This window comes from Mirounga leonina, unplaced genomic scaffold (genome assembly GCF_011800145.1).
Source record: "Mirounga leonina isolate KUSES-001 unplaced genomic scaffold, KU_Mleo_1.0 Mir_94, whole genome shotgun sequence".
In the NCBI taxonomy this organism is placed as follows: Eukaryota; Metazoa; Chordata; class Mammalia; order Carnivora; family Phocidae; genus Mirounga; species Mirounga leonina.
The window spans coordinates 2864141-2883929 of record NW_023270855.1 but is presented as its reverse complement, the minus strand read 5'-3'; the positions used below and the strand labels follow the sequence as shown (position 1 = coordinate 2883929).

At 41.8% G+C, this 19789-nt stretch overlaps 1 protein-coding gene across 1 annotated transcript in view; it reads right to left on the bottom strand.

Moving 5' to 3' along the window:
- Positions 1–17207, bottom strand: part of ISY1 (ISY1 splicing factor homolog) — a 25140-nt gene extending 7933 nt beyond the window's left edge. The window contains exons 1-7 of the mRNA XM_034997661.1: positions 17031–17207; positions 14559–14581; positions 13884–13935; positions 13043–13108; positions 12012–12054; positions 7289–7401; positions 1538–1655 (exon numbers count right to left, since the gene is read on the bottom strand). Of these exons, the coding sequence (XP_034853552.1) occupies positions 1538–1655; positions 7289–7401; positions 12012–12054; positions 13043–13108; positions 13884–13935; positions 14559–14581; positions 17031–17033 (418 nt within the window). The 5' untranslated portion in view covers positions 17034–17207. The remainder of the gene's footprint in view (positions 1–1537; positions 1656–7288; positions 7402–12011; positions 12055–13042; positions 13109–13883; positions 13936–14558; positions 14582–17030) is intronic.
- Positions 17208–19789: the final 2582 nt, after the last annotated feature.

Below are 19789 nucleotides of genomic sequence, written 5' to 3'. Positions count from 1 at the left end.
GGGGGTCTGCTTCTCCCTCTGATCCTCTTCCCTCTCGTGCTCTCTGTCTCTCATTCTCTCTCTCTCAAATAAATAAATAAAATCTTTAAAAAAAAAAAAATCTACAACTGATTTTTTTAGAAAAATGCAAATTTAAAAAAGTATTATGTACAGCATAACCTCAACAGAGGAGCCCCCCTCCACGTATGTATTTTTATACATATGAATTTTTTCTTCTTAAATTATCAGCTTTGATTCTTTGACCAATCTGTTGGGTTGTCATTTCCCTTTAAAAACTGGAAGGAAATATGCCCCAACATGTCAACAATTGTCATCTACAGGATGTGAAAATATAGACAATTTTTTTCTGATTTTCTGTATTTTACAACTTCTCTATAATAAAATGATATTACTTTCATAATGAACAGCATGATATTTAAACTATGAATTATTTTTTTTAAGATTTTATTTTTAGGTAATCTCTACACCCAACATGGGGCTCAAACTCACAACCCTGAGATCAAGAGTCACACACTCCACCAACTGAGCCACCCAAGCACCCCCTGAATTAATGTTATTATTTTAAGATCATTTTTTAGAGGGGGGGAGGGGCAGTGGAAGAGGGAGAGAGAGAATCCCAAGCAGACTCCCCGCTAAGCGCAGAGCCTAATGCAGGGCTCAATCTCATGACCTTGAGATCATGACCTGAGCCGAAATCAAGAGTCGGATGCTTAACAGACTGAGCCAGCCAGGAGCACTTCCCCCTGAATTTTTTTTAAGTGTTGTTAATAACACATGCCAAACAGTTTGGGCATAATTAATTTAAAAATAAGCAGGGCTTAATATAGTAGAAGTATATTTTTAAACCAACAGAAAAACTGACTGGAAGGAAACAGAGCAGAATGCCAACAGCGGTGAGAATACTAGTGTCATTCCTCTCTGCTATTCATCCTTTTTTCTATAACGTGTTTAGACTTTATAGAAAAATTAAAAATCCACAAAACTCCAGGCTAGTGGTTTCCAAGTGCATTTTGGAAGGCCAAGGTTTGGCTGAAGCTCCCCAGGGCCACGGAGGGAGAAGGCAGGTCAGGTGAGGGGACCAGCAGCATGGATCCACACATAGCCGTTCCGCTTTTCTCCATTTATACCTCCTGGGGTTTGGCCCAAGGTTGTACTTGTTCTTCAGGCAGGGATTTTTCAACTAATAAGTAACTGAAAGAGGAACCCGTTTCAATGAACATCAGAGCCTGCCCTGATAATCAGAGGCAACTTCAAACAGGGAAAACATTGGGGCTGAGAGACTGGCACGTGCCAAGGGTGAGCATCTGGTACCAGTTGATTCTGGAGCCACCTCCCAGTCCCAGCTTGTGCCCTGGGCCTATGACTTCAACTCCTAATACTTACAGTTTCTCATTTCAAATCTGGGAACAATAATTCTGACACCACTGCCGTGCAGCTGAGAAACAATACAGGAAAAGCACCCAGCCTACACAGACGTGTTATGATGATCACCAGCAATCAGAGGCTAAAACCGTCACACACATTAGCAGTTACTTACGTTCTTTTTCAAAAAGCTCTCTGACACCAGGCAAATCTTTCGCTGCTCCAAAGTACTTGTAACCTCGATTTCCTGGGACTTCTTTCCCTTCATGATCCAGCATTTTAGGGCCAACTTTCTTATTGGGAAGGAAAAAGAGAAAATGGATCTGATCCTTTAACCCACTATTTCCATGTTTGCAAATATACTTTAAGATAATAACATTGAATGTGGGAAAACATTGATGTACAGAGAAAAATACTTAGGTACATTTTTTTCATAAATTAAAATCAGTCTAAATACCTAACAGTATGAGGATGTTTTAAGTAAATTATAGCATAGTCAAAGATGGAATATATTCTATACCTGTAAAATGATGATTCTTATGAAACTTTTGTATTGCCTTAGGAAAACATTTATGATATGACCTAAGTGACAAAACTTAAAGAAACAATTGCAAACAACTTTAATGACAAGCAGTAAAAGACAAATGAAATACATCCTGAAGACAAAATTCTATCCATCAAAAATGATGATGTCAACAACCACATGTAGTATGTGACCCTGGACTAGGTCCTGTCTTAGAGGGGGAAATGCTAAAAAGGAGATTATTGGGAAAATCAGTGAAACAGCCAAGTAGGATGGATAAAATGATTGTATCAAAGTTAAATGTCTTACACTTGATAATTCTACCACGGTTATGTAAGAGAATATTCTTACTCTTAGAAAATACACAGAGAGGAAAAAAGAAAATACACAGAGATATTAAGTATTAAGGGGTAAGGAAGCATGATGTATTTAAGCTTCAAATGGTTCAGAAAAAATAAATCTCAAGGTACACAAAGAAAATGACAAAGTAAATACAGCAAAGTATCAAAAACTGGTGAATCTGTATGAATGGTATATAAGAGTTCTCTCTACTGATTATACAACTTTCTCAAAAATGCTTTTTAAAATAGTGATACAGGGGCGCCTGGGTGGCTCAGTCGTTAAGCGTCTGCCTTTGGCTCAGGTCATGATCCCGGGATCCTGGGATCGAGCCCCGCATTAGGCTCCCTGCTCTGCAAGAAGCCTCCTTCTCCCTCTCCCACTCCCCCTGCTTGTGTTCCTTCTCTCGCTGTGTCTCTCTCTGTCAAATAAATAAATAAAATCTTTAAAAAAAAAATAAAAATAAAAAATGAAATAGTGATACAAATGATTATTGACATGAAATTATGTTCCTGATACACTATTAAGTGAACCAAGCACATAGTTGAGTAAGAAACAATCCTGTAAAAATGAACATACATATACATAGAAAAAAAAGCTAGAAAGATACATAGAAAATGTCACTAGCAGTTATTTCTCTGGGCTAGAAAAATATATAACATATTCTATATCATGCATAGAATATAACAGTTTTTTAATATTTTATAATTTTTACATTTTTTTTATTTTATATTTTCTCTCTCTTTTTTGCACAGAACTATGTAGTATCTACATAACCAATGTTACCATTTTGGAATGAAGCACAAATGCTACAACCAAAATTATACATACAGTGAGTGTGATCTCAGTCATGGCATTAACAGTCAAACAATGGAAGGAACTATTCAAGCAGCTGCAGCCAGGTAATAGCACTCTGACTGAATGCTCTTCTGCTTCTTTACACTTTTCTGACCTTAAATGACAATGTACTACTTTTTCTTTTCTTTTTCATGGTGGTTAAATACATGTAACAAAATTTACCATTTTTAGTGGACAGTTCAGTGACATTAAATATGTTCATAATTATCATGTAACCCTCACCACCATTCATCTCCACAACTCTTCTCATCTTGTGAAACTAAGATTCTAAATATATTATTTTTACACATAGAAAATGGAAATAAAATTGTTAAGCATTAAAAAACTCTAGAAAGAGGGGCACCTGGCTGGCTCAGTCGGTACAGCATGCAACTCTTGACCTCAGGGTTGTAAGTTCAAGCCCCACGTTGGGTGTAGAGATTACTTAAAAATAAAATCTGAAAAAACTCTAGATAAAGAAATACATTAAAATATTAATGTTGAATTGCACCAAAAATTATAAAATACCTAGGAATCAACTTAACCAAGGAGGTGAAAGACCTATACTCTGAAACTATAAAACACTGATAAAAGAAATTGAAGATGACAAAGACATTCCCCACTCATGTACAAGAATTAATATTGTTAAAATGTCCGTATTACACAACACAATCTATAGATTTAATGCAATCCCTATCAAAATACCAGCAGCATATTTCAAACAAATAATACCAAAACTTTTATAGAACCACAAAAACCCTGAACAGCAAAAGCAATCTTGAGAAAAAAATGAAGCTGAATTCCAGATTTCAAGATATAGTACGAAACTATAATAATCAAAACAATATGATAGTGGCAAAAACAGACACATAGATCAGTGGAACACAACAGAGAGCCCAGAAATAAACCTAGGATTATACGGTCAACTAATGCACAATAAAGGAGACAAGAACATCCAATGAAAAAAAGATGGTCTTTTCAACAAATGGTGTTTGGAAAAGTGGACAGTCACATGCAGGAGAATGAAACTGGACCACTTTCTTACACCATGCACAAAAATAAACTCAAAATGGTTTAAGGACCTAAATGTGAGATCTGAAACCACAGAAGTCCTAGAAGAGAGCATAGGCAGTAATATCTCTGACATCAGCCATACCAACATTTTTCTAGATATGTCTCCTGAAGCAAAGGAAATAAAAGCAAAAATAAGCTATTGGGACTACATCAAAATAAAAGCTTCTGCACAGCAAAGGAAACAATCAATAAAACTAAAAGACAACCTACTGAATGGGAGAAGATATTTGCAAATGATATATCCAATAAGAGGTTAATATCCAAACTATACAGAAATTAAACCACACCCAAAAACAATCCAGTTAAACAATGGGCAGAAGACATGAACATTTTTCCAAAGAAGACATGAAGATGGCCAACAGACACACTGAAAAGATACTCAACATCACTCATCATCAGGGAAATGTAAATCAAAATCACAATGTGTGGTTATCACCTCACACCTGTCAGAATGGCTAATATCAAAAACCCAAGGGCGCCTGGGTGGCTCAGTTGGTTAAGCGACTGCCTTCGGCTCAGGTCATGATCCCGGAGTCCCGGGATTGAGTCCCGCATCGGGCTCCCTGCTCAGCGAGGAGCCTGCTTCTCCCTCTGACCCTCCCCCACTCATGTACTCTCTCTCTCTCTCTCATTCTCGCTCTCTCAAATAAATAAATAAATCTTTAAAAAAAAACACAAAAAAACCCAAGAAACAACAAGTGTTGGCAAAGATGTGGAGAAAAAGGAACCCTCCTGCACTGCTGGTGGGGATTCAAACTGGTACAGCCGCTCTGGAAAACAGTATGGAGGTTCCTAAAAAAATTAAAAATCGAATTACCATAAGATCCAGTCATTACACTATTGGAATTTACTCAAAGAAAATGAAAACACTGATTTGAAAAGATATATGCATTCCTATGTTTATTGTAGCATTATTCATAGTAGCTAAGGCTATGGAAGCAACCCAAGTGTCCATCGACTGATGAATTGATAAAGAAGACATGGGATACACACACACACACATATATATAATGAAATATATATATAAATATATAAATATAAATATACATACACAATGGAATATTCAGCCATAAAAATTAATGAAATGTTGCCGTTTGTAACAACATAGATGGATCTGTAGGGTATCATGCTAAGTAAAATAAGTCAGCCAGAGGAAAAAAAATACCACATGACTTTCCCCATATGTGGAATTTAAGAAACAAATGAACAAACTAAAAAAAGAGACAAAAAACCAGACTCTTAAATACTGAGAATACACTGATGGTTACCAGAGGGGAGGAGGGAGGAGGATGGGTGAAATTGGTGAAGGAGATTAAGAATACATGTATCATGATGAGCACTAGGTAATGTACAGGATTGTGGCGTCACTGTATTATACACCTGAAACTAATTATACTGGAACTTTTAAAAAAATTTTTTTAAAGAAATATAGTCAATAATGTTGTAATAACTGTGTAGTGACAGATGGTTAACAACACTCATGGCATAATGTACGGAATTGTTGAATCACTATGTGGTACACCTGAAATAAATGTAATATTGTGTGTCAACTATATTTCAATAAAAAATAACACTGAAAATTTTAAGAAAATTAATGTTGACTTTGGGTGGTGGCAGTTAAGAATACCTTACATATTCATTTTTTATTGCTTCTGAGGTCATTTTTCCGGGAGGGTTACCAAACTTCTGCATTACTTTAAAGCTGTTTGACAGGACACATAAAATCACCGTCACCAAACTGCTCAAGAGAGTAAGTGAGAAAGTTCCTCATGCAGTGCCAAGAACAAAACCAGGGCTCAAGAAACATGAATGCCTCTCCTTCGTTTTTATGCCAAGTACTAAAGTGAGAATTATGTGTGTTAAACTGTCATAAAAGTGAAAATACCAGCAGGTTAGAAAAACTTCACATACTTCCTACATAACACATTACAGCTCACTGATCAGGTCAAATGACCTGAGGTAGATCTCATCACAAACGAATAAATGGGGAGGACTCTGGGGTAGTATTTTTTAAAGTTAAGACCCATGAGTGAGTCATGAAGTCAATTAAGTGGGTCACAATCATCAATTTTTTAAAATCAAAATATAACAGAATAGAAAATATCAACATGCATCACCATGTATTTTTTCAGTACATTTTTGTGTGTACTGGGTTGTGATAGAGAGTTGGTATGCATGTGTTTCACAATGGGTAACGGTCCTAAAAACTTGACAGCCAGTACAGAGGACTGAATTTATGATAGTCCAAAGAGGGGCACCTTGGTGGCTGACTTGGTTAAGCGTCTGCCTTCGGTTCAGCTTATGATCCCGGGGTCCTGGGATCAAGTCCCGCATCGGGCTCCTTGCTCAGCAGGGAGCCTGCTTCTCCCTCTGCCTGCTGTTCCCCCTGCTTGTGCTCTCTCTCTGACAAATAAATAAACAAAACATTAAAAAAAAAAAATGATAGTCCAAAGAAAGGAGGGCCCCTGAGGCCCCCTCAGGTAAAGAACCCAACAATGGCTGCCCCGACTTCCAAGGAGCTCAGGGATGATGCAAAAGGACCATGGTCGTTTTTCTTTTGTTTTTTAAAGATTTTTATTCTTTTAATTATCTCTACACCCAACATGGGGCTCAAACTCACAACCCTAAGAACAAGAGTCGCATGCTCCACTGACTGAGCCAGCCAGGCACCCCAAGACCACCTGAGCAGTAAACACAGGTGCCCTGTCTGCTCTGAGGGCTGTGCTTTGGGGTGTTTAAGAATTATCCTACCCGGGGCGCCTGGGTGGCTCAATAGGTTAAGTGTCTGCCTTCAACTCAGGTCATGATTCCAGGGTTCTGGGATCGAGTCCCGCATCGGGCTCCCTGCTCAGTGGGGAGCCTGCTTCTCCCTCTCCCACTCCCCCTGATTGTGTTCCCTCTCTTGCTGTGTCTCTCTCTGTCAAATAAATAAATAAAATCTTAAAAAAAAAAAAAAAGAAGAATTATCCTACCCATCCCTTCCATGTTTCCTGTCCACATGCATCGGGCACTTCGCAAACCTTCTTTCATTCCTCAAGTGCCTACTCTGTGGCAGACATGGGCTGGGAGCTGCAGAGGATGCAAAGCTACCCAGGCTGGTAAAAAAGCTCGCTGGCTTACCCCCAAGATCCACTGAGACCGCTGCTTACTTACTCCATAATCAGGACCGCCCAGCTCCTTTATCCGGACTTCCCAGTGTCCTTTCTCTCTTAGCAGTTTGTTAATTTCATCATTCAGGTCACGAATTCGGAATTCACCTAAACCAGCTAGAAAACAAAAATGTTAATATCGTTTCTTGAAAATAGCACTCAATGTTATACCCTTAAAAATGAATGTCGGGGGGCACCTGGGTGGCTCAGTCGTTGAGCGTCTGCCTTCAGCTTGGGTCATGATCCCAGGGTCCTGGGATCGAGCCCCACCTCGGGCTCCCTGCTTGGCAGGAGGCCTGCTTCTCCCTCTCCCACTCCCCCTGCTTGTGTTCCCTCTCTCACTGTGTCTCTGTCAAATAAATAAATAAAATCTTAAAAAAAAAAAAAAAAGAATGTCGGGGTGCCTGGGTGGCTCAGTCGTTAGGCGTCTGCCTTCGGCTCAGGTCATGATCCCAGGGTCCTGGGATCAAGCCCCACATCGGGCTCCCTTCTCAGCGGGAAGCCTGTTTCTCCCTGTCCCACTCCCCTTGCTTGTGTTCCCTCTCTCGCTGTCTCTCTCTGTCAAATTAATAAATAAAGGGGCGCCTGGGTGGCTCAGTTGGTTAAGCAACTGCCTTCAGCTCAGGTCATGATCCCGGAGTTCCGGGATCGAGTCCCGCATCGGACTCCCTGCTGAGCAGGGAGTCTGCTTCTCCCTCTGATCCTCCCCCCTCTCATGCTCTCTCTGTCTCATTCTCTCTCTCAAATAAATAGAATCTTTAAAAAAAAAAATTAATAAATAAAATCTTTAAAAAGGGGGGGGGGGCGCGCCTGGGTGGCTCAGTCGTTAAGTCTGCCTTCGGCTCAGGTCATGATCCCAGGGTCCTGGGATCGAGCCCCACATTGGGCTCCCTGCTCCGCGGGAGGCCTGCTTCTCCCTCTCCCACTCCCCCTGCTTGTGTTCCCTCTCTCACTGTCTCTCTGTCAAATAAATAAATAAAATCTTTAAAAAAAAAAAAATGAATGCCAACACTTAACAAAAGTATCTGGTACAAAAATATTCATTTAAATTTCTAAGAAAGGAGGCACCTGGGTGGCTCAGTCGGTTAAGCGGCTGCCTTCGGCTCAGGTCATGATCCCAGGGTCCTGGGATCGAGCCCCGCGTTGGGCTCCCTGCTCAGGGGGGAGTCTGCATCTTCCTCTCCCTCTGCCTGCCTCTCTGCCTACTTGTACTATCTCTCTATCTCTCTGTCAAATGAATAAATAAAATCTTTAAAAAATAAAATAAAATAAATTTCTAAGAAAAACCATTAACACCTAAGGAAAAGCAAGGATTAGGAACAAAGTTCCCACCAGCGCAGGGGAAAAAAAAATCCTTGAAAAACAGCTTGCTCCCCATTAGCAACTGAAGAAATATAAACTGAAGCAATCCTGCAGTTCCATTTACCCAATTATTAAAATACCTTAGTGGGGGGGGCACCTGGCATCCAACGCCAGCAATGTGCAGTGAGACTGGTACAAGCACCAGGGCCTGGGAGCATTCTGCGCTGGTTTCACCCTTTCAGAAAAGCAATGTGTCGTTACATGGGGACATCTTTTGGCAAAGACTATACCCTGAGAATTAAGCCTAAGGGACTCGTTATAAAGGAATATGCACAAGGGACTTTGCGAAGGTGTTGTCTATGGCAGCCAAGGCTGCGAGCAGCTGGGGGACCCACCAGAGGAAGGAAAATGGCTAATGACCCCTGATACGTTAAATAAAATATCACGTGGCTATTGCAAGGGAGTATCCCTCCCTTTCTCCACTGAATGGCTTTTGTACCTTGTCAACTGGCCACATGTGTGGCCCTATTTCTGCCCTTCTTACTCTGTTCCTATCATCTTTCACCAATATATTATTTGAATATAGCAGCTTTATATTAAATCTTAAAAATCAGGTGGTATGAATACTCCAATCTTGTTCTTTTTCAAAATTGTTTTGGCTATTCTAGCTCCTTTGCCTTTCCATTTAAAATGTAGAAAAAAATCTGGTAACCTATTAAAAAAAAAACCCTGTTGGGGGCGCCTGGGTGGCTCAGTCGGTTAAGCGGCTGCCTTCGGCTCAGGTCATGATCCTGGAGTCCTGGGATCGAGTCCCGCATCAGGCTCCCTGCTCGGCGGGGAGTCTGCTTCTCCTTCTGACCCTCCCCCCTCTTATGTGCTCTCTCTCTCTCTCTCAAATAAATAAATAAAATCTTAAAAAACAAAACAAAACAAAACAAAAACCCTGTTGGGATTTTGATTGTGAGTATTTGAAAAGAGACAGAACTGACATCATTACTAGGCTGAGGCTTCCCATCCATGAATGCTGTGTATCTCTCCATGTACTGGGGTCGTCTCTGATTTCCTTTATCAGTGTTTGTAGTTTTAAGGATACAGATTGCAGGGGCACTTGGGTGGCTTAGTCAGTTAAGCGTCTGCCTTCGGCTCAGGTCATGACCCCAGGGTCCTGGGATCGAGCCCTGCACGGGTTCCCTGCTCAGCAGAAGACTCTGCTTCTCCCTCGCCCTCTGCCAGTACTCATGTGTTCTCTCTCGCTCTCTCAAATGAATAGATAAAATCCTAAAAAAAAAAAAAATGGGGCACCTGGGTGGCTCAGTTGGTTAAGCGTCTGCCTTTGGCTCAGGTCATGGTCCTGGTGTTCTGGTATCAAGCCCTGTGTCAGGCTCCCTGCTCAGTGGGGAGCCTGCTTCTCCCTCTCCTCCCAACTTGTGCTCTCTGTTGCCATCTCTCTCTCTCTCAAAAAAAAAATAAATAAATCTTAAAAAAAAAAAAAAAAGCATACAGATTGCACATATGTTCTGTTAGATTTATACCTAAGTATTTCTTGTGTTTTGGTGCTTTTGTAAATAGCACTTTCTAAAAATGTTCTAGTACCAATTTTTCAATGCTACTTTATAAAAATAGAACTGATTTTTGTGTATTGACCGTCTATTCTGTGACCTTGCTAAACTCATTCATTTTAGAAATCTTTCTATAGGGCGCCTCGGTGGCCCAGTCACTGAGCGTCTGCCTTCGGCTCGGGTCGTGGTCCCAGGGTCCTGGGATCGGGCCCCCATCGGGCTTCCTGCTCAGGGGGAGGCTGCTTCTCCCTCTCCCACTCCCCCCTGCTTGTATTCCCTCTCTCACTGTGTCTCTCTCTGTCAAATAAATAAATAAAATCTTAAAAAAAAAAAGAAAAAAAAGAAAGAAATCTTTCTATAGATTTCTTGGGATCTCCTACATGGAAAGTTACATGATCTGAGAACAGAGAATTATAGTTCTTCCCTTCCAATCTGTGTGCCTTTTATTTCCTTTTCTTGCTTTACTGCACTGACTAGGAATTCCAGTAAGACCCTGAATAGAAGTGGTGAGAATAGGTTATCTGCCTTGTTCCTGCCCTTAGGAGGAAAGCATGCAATCTTTCACCATTAATTATGATGCTGGCTATAGGTTTTTTGGTAGAAGTGCTTTATCAGAGTAAAAAAAGAAAATTCCCTTTTTTTTTTTTTTTAAGATTTTATTTATTTTTTAGAGAGCGAGCGAGAGAGAAACAGCATGAGAGGGGAGAGGGTCAGAGGGAGAAGCAGGCTCCCCGCTGAGCCGGGAGCCCGATGTGGGACTCGATCCCAGAACCCTGGGATCATGACCTGAGCTGAAGGCAGACGCTTAACCATCTGAGCCACCCAGGCGCCCGAAAATTCCCTCTTATTCCCAGTTAGTGGTGTTTTCATCATGAGTGAATGTTAAATTTTGCCAAATACTTTTTCTGTATCTACTGAGATGAGCATGTGGTTTCTCTACTTTAGAATGATGATAAGTGAATTATATTAATTTTTGAATGCTAAATCAGCCCATGCATTCCAGGGTAAATCCCACTTGGTTGTGATTTATTATCATTTTTATAAATTGCTGGATTTGGTTTGCTAATATTCTATTGAAGATTTTTATGTCTGTTGAAGATTTTTATGTCTATATGCATGAGGAATATTGGGTGGCAGTTTTTTTCTATCCGTATAATGTCTTTTTTTTTATTTTAGTATCATGGTAATGCTAATACTAAAATTTATAAAATGAATGATGAAGTGTTCCTTTCCCTTCAATTTTCTGGAAGAAACTAGGTTGAACTGGTATTATTTCTTCCTTAAATGTCTGGTACAACCGACCAGGGAAGCCATCAGGACCTGCAGTTCTCTTTGCTGGAAGGCTTTAATGATAAATTCAATTTCTTTAATAGATATAGGGGTGCCTGGCTGACTCAGTCGGTACAACATGCAACTCTTCATCTTAGGGTCATGAGCTCAAGCCTCACACTGGGCACAGAGTTTACTTAAAAAGAAAAAAAAAATTTTTTTTTTTTTTTTTAATAGATAGAAGGCTACTCAGGTTTCAATTTCCTTTTGAACTGTGTTTCTAAACAGTGGCACTACTGACATTTTGGGCCAAAAATTCTTTGTAGAATGCACTGGAGGATGCTTAGCGGCATCCCCGGCTTTATCCACTAGATGCCAGTAGCACCCCAAGTTGTAAAACTAAAAATTTCTCCAGATACAAATGTCCCCTGGAGTGTTCTATAAATGTCAAATTGATTAATACTATTGTTCAGTTCTTCTATGTCCTTACTGATTTTTTATCTACTTGTTCTATTGATTATTGAGAGACAAGTGTTGAAATCCCGAAGTCTAATTGTGGATTTGAGAATCAACACTTTAAAAGACAGGTTAGCTTACCATTCTGAATTTGAGCCACTTTTTTAGAGATCTCTCCAATGATCTGTGAAAAAAAATATAAGGTAATAAATTCTCATGACTTTTGAATATGTCTGAAAGCACAGAAAAAACAGAACTCAAAATTAGTAATTAAAAATACTTAGAATTCTGGTAACAGATCATTTAGATAATAAGAAACAATCAGAATGCAAATCAAAACCACAATGAGACACCACCTTACACCTCTCAGAATGGCTAGAATCAAGAAGACAAGAAATAACAAGCGCTGGCAAGGATGTGGAGAAAAGAGAACCCTTGTGCACTGTTAGTGGGAATGTAGACTGGTGCGGCCACCATGGAAAACAATATGGAGGTTCCTAAAAAAATGATAAATAGAAATACTGTATGAACTAATATTTCCACTACTGAGTATTTACCCAAAGGAAATGAAAACACTAATTGGAAAAAATATATGTTAATTGCAGTATTATTTACAATACTGAAGATATGGAAGCAGCCCAAGTATCCAGGGACAGATGAATGGATAAGGAAGATGAGGTGTACATACACAATGGAATATTACTCGGCCATAAAAAAGAATGAGATCTTGCCATTTGCAACATGGATGGACCTAGAGGGTATTATGCTAAGTAAAGTAAGTCTGACAGAGGAAGACAAATACCACATGATTTCACGTATATAAAAAAACAAAAGAATAAACAAATAAAAAAGTAGAAACAGACCCATAAATAGAGAGAACCAACTCATGACTGCCAGAGGGGAGAGAGTGGGGATGGGCAAAATGGGTGAAGGGGAGTGGGAGGGAGAGGCTTCCAGTTATAGAATGATAAGTCATGGGGGAAAAGGTACAGCATAGGGAACACAGTCAATGGTACTGTAATAGTGTTTACGGTAACAGATGGTAGCTATGCGTGTGGTGTCACCAGGCTGTACACCTGAACTAATGTAACATTCTGTGTCAACTATACTTCAACCCAAAAAGAAACAGAGACTTGTTACTTCTACTAAGACCAGATTCACCCAGAACATACTTGTCGTCTCCACTTCTCAGCTTTGGGCAGCTCAGTACATTCTGAGGCAAGGAAGGGTCTTCGTTCCTAAGAAGAAGCAAAATACACATGTTGCCACTGTCCTAGTTACAAGCTTTATGCAGCATCCCCAACTGATTCAGCCCTGAAGACTAAATGTCTAATGGTCTAAATACATTTGAAGCTTCAGTTCCAGATGATCTTCATCAAGCCTTACATTTCACGCTATGGTCTCTACTTAAGAAACAAGTATACATGCAAAAACATACATAGGCTGCACTGTATCTAGTAGAGTGAACCACTGGAAACAACTTAAAATTCCAGTAACAGAGAGATGGCTAAGTAAGCTAGGTTATATCCATTCCATGGCATATTCATATTATCTTAAGAAATAATGGCTATCAGTGTCTAGAACAAAACATACATGTGTGTATACACATGTATGTGTGTGAGCACATATGTATATAATTTTTTTAAAAAACAAAACAAAAACATTGAAAGAATGGTACATATTATTCCTGACCTGGCTGAGCCTCCATGAATTGCGATCATTTACTGGTTGCAGCTTAGAGCTGCTCTCCCCAGCCCTTCCTATTATTCAATATTCAACAGAGCTGGGATAATATGGGAAGCCAATTATCATAATACAGAGGAGGTAGAAGAACAAGCAGCTAGGTCATCACACTGCCCCAGCTATAGGGAGGCACACCTGGAATTCAAGTGTACAGACTATAAGAATGTCAGCAAGTACAGACAAGAAATAGGAAGTCTAGTCTGCTCAGGAGGGAGTTTTACCACATTTATGCTTGATGCTTTACAATTCATGAGGAATATTTACACCAACCTTCACTTTTCCCTCTTCCAGTTGAGCTTGGCGAAATCTTGCTAAGGCCGTCCTACCAGGAAGAGAGAAGACTCCATTAGATACTGCTCACAGATTTGTCACCCAAGTTCCTAGATGGGGCAGGTCTACTCATGACCATCATGTAAGGTATTCATTAATATGACTCATATATATATATATTATTATATACTTTTTCATAAAAATTATTCATTTAAAAAAAAAAAGAAAGCATACACGAGCATGTGCGAGAGATGAAGACACCACAGAGAAGTTAGGGGTTTTCATGTTCCAACAGTGGGACTTAAAAAAGCCGTTGGTGTTCCTGAACATCCAAGTATCCATTTTACTTACACTGCATTTAAAGACTATGGGAAACTCTACTCATCAGACCACTGTGGTGAGCAACACATCCAGATGTTAAAAGACTAATATCATGGGGTGCCCAGTTGTCACTCTCACAGCCCCTGCACCATCTCCAAGTGAACTAATGTTTATCCAGTATAAGTTCTGGGATCTGTCAGAAAACACTAATGGGGAAAACAAACAGCAAATATGGGAATACTATTTTAACACATGTAGAGAAAGAAACATACCAAAAGGACCAAACACAAAAAGAGCTCTATGGTGATAATTAAGTTACATAAAATTTACAAACAAAATTAAGTTGATACTTACATGGCCTTTTCTGCATTTCGGGCCTAAGAGAGAAGGGAAGAAAAATGCCCATGTTTAAAATACTCTTTTTTTCGGGCTCCTGGGTGGCTCGTTGGCGTCTGCCTTTGGTTCAGGTCATGATCCCCGGGTCCTGGGATCGAGCCCCGCATCGGGCTCCCTGGTCAGAGGGAAGCCTGCTTCTCCCTCTCCCACTCCCCCTGCTTGTGTTCCTGCTCTCGCTATCTCTCTCTCTCTGTCAAATAAATAAATAAAATCTTTAAAAAAAAGTAACCTTTTTTTCATGTAGTTTTTAGAGAAAAGTATCACAAAGACAGTCACAAGCATAACGTTTGAACTAGTATATATACACTGTAACAAAAAAAAAAAAAAAAAGATGTCCAAATCCTGTGACTTTACTTTCACTGCTCCCTCCACTTAAAATCTTTACTTCTCCACTGTCCCCACCCCCTTGGATCTGGCTAACTCCTATCCATCCTTCACAATGTATTACCTGTGTCATCACCATCCCAGGAAGTTCTGTGGCCCCTTCGTCCCAACTGGGTTGCTAACTTTTGTCTGGGTTTATAACTACCATGGTCCTTCCCACCCAGCATCCCAATTGTCTGTTTCCTGCCAGCAGAATTTGAGAAGAAAAGACTGGCTTTTCTTTCTTTTTTTTTTTATTTTTTAAAGATTTTATTTATTTATTTGACAGAGAAAGAGACAGCGAGAGAGGGAACACAAGCAGGGGGAGTAGGAGAGGGAGAAGCAGGCCTCCTGCTGAGCAGGGAGCCCAATGCGGGGCTCAATCCCAGGACCCTGGGATCATGACCTGAGCCGAAGGCAGACGCTTAACGACTGAGCCACCAGGCGCCCAAGACTGGCTTTTCCAAACTGAGTTTTACCTAAGTATTGTCACACTAGTGTCAAGACAATTGTCCCCAAAACACGGTGTCAAGCACAGAACATGTTTTCTGGGTTGTAGTATAAGTAGAAAGAGGACTTGCTGAGTCAGGGACTTGATTTTACTCTCAGCTCTTCCACTTACCATCCCTGAGAAGTAGTTTCTCAGTTTCCCCATCTTTACAATAGGGATTACAATAGGGATTATCTCACAGAGATGTCATGATGACTTAACAAGAAAAATATATGAAAACATCAGGTATGCAGTTTATAGATACTCAGCAAAAGTGAGCTCAATTTAAGTCTCCTTTCTGGCCCTCCCTTTCAATGAACACAGGAAAAAAACTGGCGAAAGCTTGGTGGACACATGAACACATTATCTACTAAGGAATAAAACAGAGCAGCTTTCCCAGGGGAAGCCATCATCTTGAAGGCTGAGACAGTGTCCTACCTATTTCATTAAATCCTAGAGATTCTGAATATTTAATTTAATGATTCTCAATGCTTACTCCATGCTTAAGATAGGATGGTAGGTACTAGCAATTTAGCCATGGGTCTTCTTTTTAAGGGGACTTACTGGAACTCCCCCCCCACCATGAATCAATGTGATAAGGGAACCCAGGGTAATGGGAGCCCACAAATACAAATGTGTGATGGTGAAAGTGTTGTAAAATAACCAACAACTCCTGTACCCAGAAATATCCAGGCCTAGGGATCCCTCTCCCCTGCTAGTGAATGGAGAGATGGATTCCCTATGCTTGTTAGAGTTCGGAAACAAAGAGCCTCAAGGCTGAGCAGGGCGGTATGAAGCAGTAATTTGGGGCATATTCTCCCACAGAAAGGGCTGTTTCTAGCCCACTAGTTTCTCTCCTTCTTCAGATCTTGGGTTCATTAATCTACAAGAGCTTGCGATACATCTACAACCTATTACTGCTTCGTGTGTTTCTTATGGGGACTTCACTTAATGAAAATACTATGGTTATCAAAATGTGTGAGCAACTTCTTTGTACCAGCGCTATGTGCATTCTCACATTTACATGTCGTGAGCGCTACTTGAACGAATGGAGAAGCCAACAAACCACTCCAGACCACAGAGATCACACCCTCACGCAATAGCACTATGCCATCCATTCAATCGTTACTGAACACCTACAACGTGCCAGACACCGTATTAGACATTAAGAAAGCAATGGTGGAAAGACCCTGTCCTCATGAAGCTTTTATCTCGTGGGGGAGACCGAGGACACATAAATCAAATAACCCAGAAACACACTGTCACAACCGCTGTTCACCTCCCGTATGGGACTTGGAGACAAACAAGTGGGCCCACGCCAGGCACCGTGACTTGCAACCGGCTCTTGCGCCTCTCCTTGCCTTACTTTTCCCGAGCGATAACTTAAAGCGCTTGATCGACATGAAAACACTGCCGGAGAAGGTAACTCCGCTCTCGAGATTCCCGTTTCCTCCCCCAATTTCTGAAGCCTGCAGTGATGCCCAGCTGTGCTCCTGCACCACGAGCGCCCCGAATGCGGCCGGGAGCCCTCACAGCCCGCCCGCTCGCCCCCTCCATCACGCACCCACCCAACTCACCATGGTTGAGTGAGGGCGCTTCCCTGGGGCCGCGCGGCCCCAGCCCCCGGAGCTTCACTGCCTCGGGCAAGGCCGACCCTGGCGGGGAACAAACACTCTATGTGACCGCACCACCGATTTTTCTGTCGGAAGGACGAAGGGGAAGGACCGGAAGTGGGAGCCGGAAGTGAAATGAGAATTGACAAGGGGAGGAGGAAACGCAAGCGCGCTCGCGTAAGGCTGGCCTTTCGTAGGCGCCGGGACGTTGCACCAATACACGCGCACGAAGAATGGGGGCGTTGGCAAAATTGCGCTTGCGCAATGAGACACCTTTTTTTGGCCTCAGCCCCTGGTTTTGCTCTCGCGATAATGAGTGCAAATTTTTCTCGTGTTAATTATTGGTACTGCGGAAGCGGGCGAGGCTAGATGTGGTTGAGTCTAAACTGTTTGGGGTCATGGTTGGTACTGTAGGTGGCATCCCTCCGTCCCCCTTTTTGCTTCTCCTGGTGAGGGCAAACATGCCCTTGTGGAAGTCGCTCGTCCTCATGCCTCTGAACGAACTAAATCCTCCCAATGGCCTGGGGCAGCTGAACCTAGCCTGCGCAAAAGAGGCTAGGCAGCTCCAGAAGCGGAAGGCGCAGACTCCAGCTAGCGGCGCTGAAACGCCTCTTCGGGCGGAGCGGAGCAAGTGCTCTCCAGGAGTTCGAGCTGGCCGGGCTTCGTAAATTCCTTCACGTTTCCCTGTCATTTGCGTGGGGCCTCAGTTTTTTCGAGCTCTTCTGGAATCGCCGGGCTCATCAGAGCTGGACCAGTAATTGAAGTCACCCTCTTTTAAAATAAGAAATGTAAGGCCCAGGGAAGAAAAAGCTACTTACTCGGAGGAGGAGGTTGGTTAGAGAGGTTACGTATGTGTGTCACTACTCAGAGAGATGCGGTCAATCAGTGTGTGATGAGCATACTGCTGGGATCATAAGATCCTTAGACAAGGACCCAGGAGCACGGGAGAGGCCACTTGATAGGTGGGTATGGTTCTGGTGGCTACTCCCTCATGGTGTCCAGAGCTGTGGTGGGCAGGTCGGGTGAAGGACGGTAGCAAATTAAGCCAGTAAAGCAGCTGTCCTTTTTCAAGCATGGTGCTCTGCCAGAAGACCTAACCAATGGTGGGCACTTCAGCTCCAGCCCGGAGGCACAAGCCAGCAGGGAAAGCAGCTGACGCGGTTCAGGATCTGACAGGACAGACAAGTACTTAAAAGAATAGACACCAGGATCTCATGCCTGAACCATGATAAGGACAAGTTGTCTCGGGGCGCCTGAGTGGCTCAGTCATTACGCGTCTGCCTTCAGCTCAGGTCATGATCCCAGGGTCCTGGGGTGGAGACCCGCATCGGGCTCCCTGCTCGGCGGGAAGCCTGCTTCTCCCTCTCCCACTCCTACTCCCCCTGCTTGTGTTCCCTCTCTCGCTGTGTCTCTCTGTCAAATAAATAAAATCTTTTTTTTTTTTTTTTTAAAAAGGACAAGTTGTCTCCTTAAAAGTTTTAGGTGGGCATATGGCCTCCCAACTAGACTCCATCTTCCCACGTTCTGGCAGATAGTTGTGGGTTTGTGATTATATAACAGCCAATGGGAATTGAATGGAAGGAATGTGTGCCACTTAGGCATTGCCATGAAAAGTATGGACGGGCCTTTCCCCTTGCCCTTTTCCTTCCCCACTGAGAGGTGACTTATGGCAACAGCCACCTTGAACTCAGAAATGGAAAAATTGTGAGGATGCCAGAGTCATCTCCCAGCTCTGGAACATCTAGCTCTGTAAAATGAGAGGGAAATAAACATAGTCTTGTTTAAGCTGCTGCATTTGGGGGTCTTTTATTAACTTTATTAACCTTTACCATAAATAACACATAACCAAGCTTGTTGGTACCAAACAAGCAAGGTCATTCCTCACTCAAATGAGTTTTTCTGAGACAGAAGTTTCTCAAACTTCTGTTTCTTTATCCATTAAATTCCTGACTCTAGGATGCAGAGGTCATATAAAACAGGATTCACGAGGCATTACCTATATTGATTGTCCTTCCAGCATTTGTTCTCCCTACCCACTTAGCTGAAGTCCACGGTTCGGGGGGGAAGAGAACTACATGCCCAGCTTTAAGAACAGAGTAAGAAAGCTAGGTTAAGCTAAACAATCCATGCCATATCCCTACAAATATTGATTGATGGGCTTAAGACCCAGGCTGACCAAGAGTGAGTCTCGGACTTGACTTAAAATGCTGGGAGGATGTCAGAACCAATGTAATACCAGAAGCCACTGTCAGCCACTTTAGGACTCCAAGACAAGACTCAGTATTTGGTGACATCAATGAGTTGCTGAATGAGGCCTTGCCTCAAGCCCTCGGCTAGGTCTTCAGTTACATAGACCAATAAACTCTTTTCAGTGTTGAAACCAGTAAGAGTCAGACTTACCAGTACTTAAAACTAGGAGCATCCTGATTATACCATTCATCTTGCCACAGTCTGCTAAGGTCCTTCCTTTCTCTGTGCACACTGATCCTGTCTTTGCCCATACTGTTTCTTGGGCCGGCAGCACCCTTCCTCCATTCTGCTACCCAACTAGTCCCCCTGTTTATGCCTCCTTCTCATTTGAGACAATTTAGACAGCCTTAGGTGACTTAACCTGTGTTTAATTTCTAGTCTGTGAAATTGTCATAACAGTATTTACCTATTTTCATTTTTCCTCATTCATGAAATTGGGACATTTGCTTTACAGAGCTGTTGTTAAAAGAGGC